This window comes from Ctenocephalides felis, unplaced genomic scaffold (assembly GCF_003426905.1).
Source record: "Ctenocephalides felis isolate EL2017-DRISC unplaced genomic scaffold, ASM342690v1 CF-g0.4_SCAFFOLD_00845, whole genome shotgun sequence".
Taxonomy (NCBI): domain Eukaryota; kingdom Metazoa; phylum Arthropoda; class Insecta; order Siphonaptera; family Pulicidae; genus Ctenocephalides; species Ctenocephalides felis.
In genome coordinates, this window is record NW_020536999.1 from 67,425,347 (window position 1) to 67,434,170 (window position 8,824).

Consider the following 8,824-nt stretch of genomic DNA (forward strand, 5'->3'; position numbering starts at 1 on the left):
AAATAAATAATTATAATTTTTTGGTTGTATTTGTTGGCATGTGAATATATATAGAGGTCGTTATCCAATTTAAAAGCTCTACAAAATACGAATGATGAAAGTTACAGTATTTATATTAATCTATTTAAAAATATTTAATATTTCTTGAATATTTTCATAACAATAAGGAAAGCTCCAGCAATTTGCCTTAAGACACGATGCCATGCACCACTAGTTTCATTTAATTTTATTTTATTATAAAACATTAATGTATCTGATAAATTGAATAAATATAGAATCATAAATATTAGGTTTGTTTTAAGGATATCACTTGAAAATCGAAATATATTGTGATTAGTTTTTAGTGAAAAAAGAAAATGTTATTTTTAAAATAAGCTCTTGAACTTTTTTTTGTCATAATTAAAAAGTTATTAAATCTTAATTCTTTCTGATTGTGCAGCTTTTCTTAATGCAAAATTCTACTCACGATTAGCTTAGTTCAAAATTCATTTCAAAATCGTTAAATATTTTTGGGTAAAATTCTACACTTCATTCAGTGGAAAATTTTATTATAATAATAAAAATAGTAATAGTAATTTATTCAACATTAAAAGAAACATTGTTAAATAGGAATAGAAATCACAATTTTTCTATAAGAACATTAATATAAAATATTTTCAAATTAAATCTTTCGACATTTTTTTTCTTAATAATCTTTGAAATACATTCCAAAAACTGTTGTATCTCAAGGGGATAAAATGTCATTTATCAACTTTCCCTAGGGTAGTTATAGTAATGGACCGAAAATCAAAAATGAAAATTTTTACATATCTTCACGTTTTGAAGGGTTTTGAACATTTTGGCATACCTCAGAAAAAATGTATGTGTGTGTATATATATGTGTGTATGTGTATTTTGTGTGCCCGCATTTTGTCGTTCACGTTTTCGGGCGCACGGATCAATCGATTCGAATGGTTCAAAAAACATTCGATTCCTATTGATAGGGAGATATGCTGATTAGTTTTTGACAACCGCAGGTCCAGTCATTTCGAAGATACAGAGAAGCAAGCGTCCGATTTGAATGATTCAAAGTGATTCAAAGAACTTTCTGCTTGTTTCAACAAAATAATTGCTTTTGCAAATAGTTTCAATTTTTTTTTTCAAAGGAAAATTTTTTTTCAATTTTTTTTTTGTATTTGTATATCGAAAATATTCAGATTTCAATTTTTAATTCTGACTAAAGTTGTAATATACTTTAAACAAATAATTTTAACTTTGCAATTCAGTTCATATAATTCTTATAAATATTAGACAATGTTTTATTGCTTTAAAAACATTTAATATTCCTCGAATTCCATATCGTAACGGTACGGTAAGTTCCAACAATTTCCCTTAAGGCACGATGCCAGACACCACTAGTTTATTCTCTTATCGTTAAGCAGTTTTTAACTTCCCTCGGGGTAAGTTATAGTAATGTAATCGCAAAAAATCAAAAATGATTTTTTTTTCATATCTTTACTCCTACCGAATAAAGGAATTATGGATTTTATTGATAATTCGATTCTTAAGCAACCTTATCCTATATATAGTTTTAACGTTTCTACAATCTGCTAATAGATATAACACTTTCTTACATCAGTTATTTTTTAGATAACTCCTGTAACTACACGCAAACCAAGCACAGATTTGCGCGAAGTCGTTGACAAAGCGTTAAATAAAAAAAGCAGCGTCAAAGGCAAGAAAAAAAGTAAAACCAAAGAAAAGGAAAAAGAAAAAGATGCTGCTGCAGCAGCAAATAAGAAAAAGAAACGCAAAAAGTATTAACAGATTTAGAGTACAATTTTAGTAAGGGATTATTGATCTTTTGTGAAAATTTCAGGCCCAACGTCACTATATGCACTTCCAACTGTCGGTATGAAGTCATCAGGAGAACTGCTGCCAAATTTGGTTTACGAGAGGTAATTATAAATGAATCATTTATATTCATATAATAAAATGAAAAAAATCGAATTTAATAGTATATATATATATACATATATATATATATATATATATACTAGTTGACCCGGCAAACGTTGTTTTGCTAAGTAAGATATATTCTAAACAATTTCTAGAGAATCAAAAAAATTAATACTTTAAGTGCATAAGGATGTATTGTTTGAATACTATAAATCCTATTAGTTTGTCTATATTTTATCATTACCAAACTGGAAGTTTTATACACTTTCTGTAGAAAACATGGTATAATCCAATTCAAGTCATTTTTGGTCTTTCGACTTATTGATTACATTTCAAGTTTTTCAGATTCTTTTTTGATTCAGGATTTTGTGTGTAATTGTAAATAATATTACTGAGCTTATACAAAATTTTCAAATTTTTGCGAGGAGAGAGGAGAGATAGAAAATAAATGAAGTATTTCTTCTTTGACCTGCTTTTTGAAAAGTTTCAAGTAACATTCGATGAATTGAAGTAAATTTAATAAAAAGTATATATGTAGAGCAGGTGTGATAAACCAAATTTCTCAGATCGATACCTAAACTATTTTTCCTACCACCCTCTACTAAAATAGGCACCATTATCAACTTAATAGAGATCATGCTATACTATTGTCTCATAACAAATTTTTTGAAAAACAACCTCTCATTAGTATCACAAATCTTAAGTAAAAATTCTTATCCTCAATATTTGATCTAATCCATAACCAAAAACAGAATTTTATACCTCCAAAACCGTCATAACTTTTTAACTGGAAAACCAAACCGCGAAAATTACGTCGGAACTATTACCTTACCCTTCATAAACGATCTATACTACGCATGGGAAAAATTTTTCATTAAACATAATATTAGAGTAATCTTTACCTCAGATTCACACTCTTTGAACATTATTCACTAAATAAAAATCTAAATTCGAAGCGAAAATTTTAAGTAATTTTGTATACAAATTAAATTGTCTAAATTGCCAAGGATTTTACATTGGCGAAACTTAGAAATAATTCAAAAAATAAAAATCAGTATAAAACAATGCTTTCAGATCACATTAATATCTTTTAACATTACATTGATTTTCTGAGTCTCGATGAAAACTGAAAGTAAATTAATAGAGCTGTTTTTCTAATTGCTCCAGTTTTTTTTCACTTGGTGATATTGCCTGACTCAACTCATTTTAATATATATATATATATATATATATATATATATATATATATATATATATATATATAATTATTTCTTCTAAAGAACATCTTATTTATTTTGATAAGTAAACAATCTCGATTTCCTTTTCAGGTTGGCGAAGACGATCTATGGAATCTCTACTGGACTGATTTGAGTATAACTGTAGAACGTGCCAAAGATATGAAAAGATTTCAAAAAATCAATCATTTTCCTGGAATGTTAGAAATATGCAGAAAGGATTTATTAGCAAGAAATTTAAACAGAATGGCAAAATTGTTTCCCAAGGAATATAATATATTTCCAAAAACTTGGTGCCTGCCAGCCGAGTGAGTGAGAATATTTTGATATTAAAAAACGAAAACAAATGTACTTGATTTTGTTCATTTATAAAGTTCCAACTAGGACCAAATATTTTCAACTTTTATAATATAAGTGTTATAATGCATAAAAGTATTAATACTAATGTGCAAACATTTCAAATGTTCGAATAATACAAAAAAAAACAGTAATTTAGTTCCGATTGCGTTCTTTGTTTCTTGGGCCCTTTTTTAATAGTTAGGTTTTATGTGTAAAACCGCTGATCAAACATTAAGAAACATAGCATTTTGACAGTTTTTACTACCAATTTATACGAAGAAAGCACCGTAACATACCGATACCGTAACATTTCTATTTTATCAGAGATTTCGCTCCATAGAGTCGCTGAGTAACTCGGCAAATTTCTAAATATTACAATTTGTACCAAATTGAAATTTATATTTAAAGGATTGTAATGATCAAACAAGGCCATCGCGATTTCTAAATCTAAATTTCAATTATTATCAAATCGATTTTATACACATATTGGGAAAGTTTTTGCAAATTGCTTCAAGGCAAATGCCGCTCACAAGCTTTATACATATATTGTCAATTAACAATGTTTTCTTTATTTTAAGTCTTTCAGAGGCCATGACTTACAGTCGAAGTCACAAATACCGAACATATATTTTAAAGCCAGACACTGGTAGCCAAGGACGAGGCATATATCTTACAAAGAATCTGAAAGATATTAAACCCTACGATAGGATGATATGTCAACTGTATATATCGAGGGTAAGTAATTTGATTGGATTTATCTTATCCATATATTTTAATACATCTTAATATATATTTCTAATATGTTGAATGCAGAAGCATGTTCTAAACGATTTAAAGTTAATATACGAAGTTAATACTTGAAATATAAAATAAAAATATTTTACTTATTTAATAAAATTCCAAGATTACAATAGAAGGAAATATCACAATTCAATTGCAACAATTGTAAAACGAAGCAGGTTTATTATTATATTATTTATAATATATTTGAAATTGTTATATTTATATTTATAATTTGTAGCATGTTGTTGTAATTGAGGTCTTTGTAAGAATTAATACAGACCCTAAATTGTTAGACAACACCTAGACTATCTGCTTGTCTAGTTTTCTTTCAAAGCAAATAAATGTTTCATCTTTTACTAAAGATTTTCGTGAAGGGTGGCACTCAAATGAGACTATTCTCAATTTTTTGTGAGCCTCGCATTCACTTGCTGAGCCGATGATAATCTAAATAAAATATTCTTGAAGTTAACGTCATCTTACACAAACAGTTATACACCTGGACTACCCCTTTGTCACTCTAGTTTTCCTCAGATTTCCGTGGATTTCCTTTTTCGATCGAATAAAACCCGAAGTTCAAGTACTTATCGCATGTAGGAATAGATGTCGATGCTGTGTTTACTTTGTGGAATTCATACGCTGGCCGGCCCCAAAATACAGACCCTATATTGTTAGGCAACGCCTCGACTTCCTGTTTGTCTCTCGAAAGATCATACTTCACAGAATCATTTCTGTAGTATACGACCCGGAAGTGCAAGAGTGTAGTGAAATTTCAAAGTTATTAGAAGCTAGTTTATTTTGAAGAATATTTTGTAAGTATTATTATAAGAAGATAAAAAAAATCTACAGTCAGGTGGGTGTCCCCACCACAGAGAATCCTAGGCATAAGCCTAGGAAATCTATAAAAGGCTAGAAATCAAAAATAACAAACAAACAATGGTACGCAGTAAAAAGAATAAAAAAGAAAACAGGTTCCAGTCACTTACTGACCGAAGTGATATGGATACTGATCTTGAACTTGAAGAATTTACAAAAGTTAAGTCAAGAAAGCGTGGCCAAAAACAGGAAACAATGGAAGTCATACAGGGGAATAATGACACGAAACCTATAGCAGAAAAGGTACCACCAATAATAGTAAAACATAACTTAGACCTCAGGGCTATAAACTACATCAGAGACGTTACGAAAGTTAATTTTACTATACAATATATTAAAACGCATACCCATAAAAATATATACTAAGACACTAGTAGATCATAACAAGATAAAGAGTACATTAAGAGATTGCAGTTACCAGTTTTATACGTATTCCACTTTGAGAAACAACAAAGAAAATCACACTAACAGGCTTACATCCAGCAATTACTGAATTAGAGGTATTTGAATTACTGAGTGTACGACGTATTCTTGTGCAAAAGGTCATACAATTAAAGAAAACCTATTCTGATGGACAAAAACATAATCTACCAATTTATATAATTTTGCTTGACAAATCGCAGGATATGTCAAAAGTAAAAGAAATAACGAACTTAAATGGTCACATTATTAAATGGGAAATGTATAAGGCAAATTTCAAAATCCTACAATGTCATAAATGTTAAGTTTTGGACATACGTCTTACTCGTGCGATATGAAATATAGATGCATTAAATGCACAAAAGCACATTCTCCTGGCTGCTGCCAAAAATCATCAGAAGAAAAGCCCCAGTGCGTTAACTGTAAAGACTATCACCCAGCAAACTATTCAAAGTGTACCTCCTTACTGAATTACAAGGCTAAAAAACAACAGATTCATGCAGCCATTGAACCTAAACCTATGACAAGAAGCTATTCTGAAACACTGAAGCCGAGAGATGCCAGACACACTGTCCAGATGGAACTACCAAAATTCCAAGCTATTCCTGAACAAAGAAGTACACCATCAATTTCATCTAATCAAGATCCTGATTTTAACTCCACCGAGGGCATTTTTGCTGCAATAAGTCAAATCAAGTTGCTTTTTTCAGATCCTGAGGTAATAAAAATTTTCAGGGAACTTTATGCACTTACAAAGACTATAAATACTAACATGACATGCAATGAAAAATATACTACAATTTTAAACTTTCTTACTAAATGCCCATAATTGACAAGTATGGAATAAAAATAATGTTTTTTAATTCAAATGGAATAAAAAATAACATTGATGAACTCAAACGATCGTTACAATGGACCTAGACATCGTGTTAATAAATGAGACTCACTTAAAACCCACTGACAAATTATACATGAACGACTACAAAATATACCGGAATGACAGAAACATGACGGGATGGGGTGGTACAGCAATAATTATAAAAGCTAGTATCAGACATGAAGAACTACCGTTACTATCTGTAAAACACTCTGAAATTACTGCTATAAATGTGTTCAATAGAGGACGTAAAATAACTATTGTCTCCATATATGTTCCTTCTGCAAAACTATTGCATGCAGACTTACATAAAATATTTAACTTAAATCCAAGAGTTATTGTAGCTGGTGATTTTAATGCGCAACACATAATGTGAAATTGTAAATATAATAACACAAACGGACTCAAACTATTTAAGTACTTAAACAAAAATCATAATACCATTCAACTACATTATCCTCAGACTCCAACTAGATTTCCTGCGATACCAAATCAAGACCATAGTACAATAGATTTAGCCCTTACAAAAAATCTATCTATTCTTTCTGAACCTATAACCAAATCTTTATTTAACTCAGATCATAATCCAGTCTTTATAAGTATCTCAAACCCACTTGACGGCAATCCTCAATCCTACAAAAATGTTTTAGATTATAATAAAGCCAATTGGCTGCTCTATAAGAAAAATAATAAATGATAATATATGTCACACTAGACAAATCGACAACAATGATAGTATAGATCAAGCTGTAAAACACCTAACAACTACTATTACTGATGCCATAAGTAAAACCATTCCATTGCGAAAGTCCACTTCAACACAAACAATTAGTTTACCTTTGGAAATTATATCCAAAATTAAATTAAAAAATCAAATTAAAAAGTTGTGGCAAAAATCAGGTGCCACGTTCCTCAACGAACATTTAAACAGGCTTACTAGAATAATTACTGAGGACATTAGGGTTTATCGTAATAAAATATGGGCTGATAAACTAACAAATATTAACTATTATCCAATAAAATTTGGTACACTGCAAAAAGACTGACCCAAACTTTGCTCCCATACCATATTTACATACAAATTCCAATAACTTTGCAACAACGCCCGAACAAAAGGCCGAAATTTTAGCATCTAACTTCGAATTAGCACATCAGTACAATCTTTCTATTACTCAAAATGTTTTTGAACAGACTGTTAGTTCCAGTGTAAGACAATATATAAACAATACTTATAACAAAAATCACAAATTAGAGATAGTAACTGTTGCGGAAGTTATAAATATTATTAAGAAACTGTCTAATAAGAAAGCTCCAGGACCAGATGGTATACAGAACTTAGCAATTAAACAGTTACCTATTAAAGCCATTATTCTACTTACACGAATAACAAATAAAATTTTTAAAAATGGATACTTTCCTGTGTCATGGAAATGTTCTAATGTGGTACCAATATTAAAGCCAGGAAAACAACCAAATCTACCACAACGCTACAGACCTATAAGTCTATTAAATACAATAAGCAAAGTAGTTGAAAAATTGCTGCTTGTTCGATTTAATAAATTTTTAAGTGTTAATAATATCATACCAGAAACGCAATATGGTTTCAAACATGGGCATTCAGTTCTGCATCCACTAGCACAGCTAGTTGAAAATACTGTACTAAATTTTAACAAAAGACACACACTGGTCTTGTACTAATAGATTTTGAAAAAGCTTTCGATACAATTTGGACAGATGGACTGTTGTATAAATTAATAAATTTACAATTTCCACATTACATAACAAAAGTCATTATTTCATATCTTAAAGATCGTACATTTCAGGTTCAAGTAAATAATAATCTTTCAAATCCTAAACGTATAGTAGCTGGAGTGCCTCAGGGATCCTTGCTAGGACCAACATTGTTTAACACATATATATATATGATATCCCTACTGACAGCAAAACAAACAACATTTCGATATTCATCAAAATCAGTAGCGGTGATAGCTAACAAGCTACAAAATCACATAGATAATATAGCAAAATATGCAGAAAAATGGCACATAAAAGTAAATCCCATAAAAAGGAAGAAGCAATAATTTTTTGGAAAGGAAATAAGTTGAAAGAAAAGCCTATAGAATAAAAATTTCAGGACAAAAAATTAAATGGACAGATGAAGTTAAGTACCTAGGAGTAACGCTTGATAGGAAACTTAACTTTAATACATATATAAAAAAGAAATTGGCGCAAACATATGGGCTTCTAAATCTTTTAAGACCATTATTGAACACAAAGAGTGTATTAAATATGCGTAATAAAGAAGAATATATCTAACGCTGATCAGGCCATGTCTGATGTATGCTGCCCCAATATGGAA

General features: G+C 29.9%; 1 protein-coding gene and 1 non-coding gene across 2 annotated transcripts in view; both read left to right on the forward strand.

Annotated features, from left to right (window-relative positions):
• Nucleotides 1–8,824, forward strand: part of LOC113387636 (tubulin polyglutamylase ttll6-like) — an 83,315-nt gene that overhangs the window by 15,740 nt on the left and 58,751 nt on the right. Inside the window, 4 exon segments of the mRNA XM_026624994.1 lie at nt 1,630–1,796; nt 1,859–1,937; nt 3,267–3,481; nt 4,091–4,247. Coding sequence (XP_026480779.1) covers nt 1,630–1,796; nt 1,859–1,937; nt 3,267–3,481; nt 4,091–4,247 — 618 coding nt within the window.
• Nucleotides 4,609–4,730, forward strand: LOC113364443. The gene has a single exon (XR_003366143.1). It is a non-coding gene; the product is annotated as a U5 spliceosomal RNA (small nuclear RNA).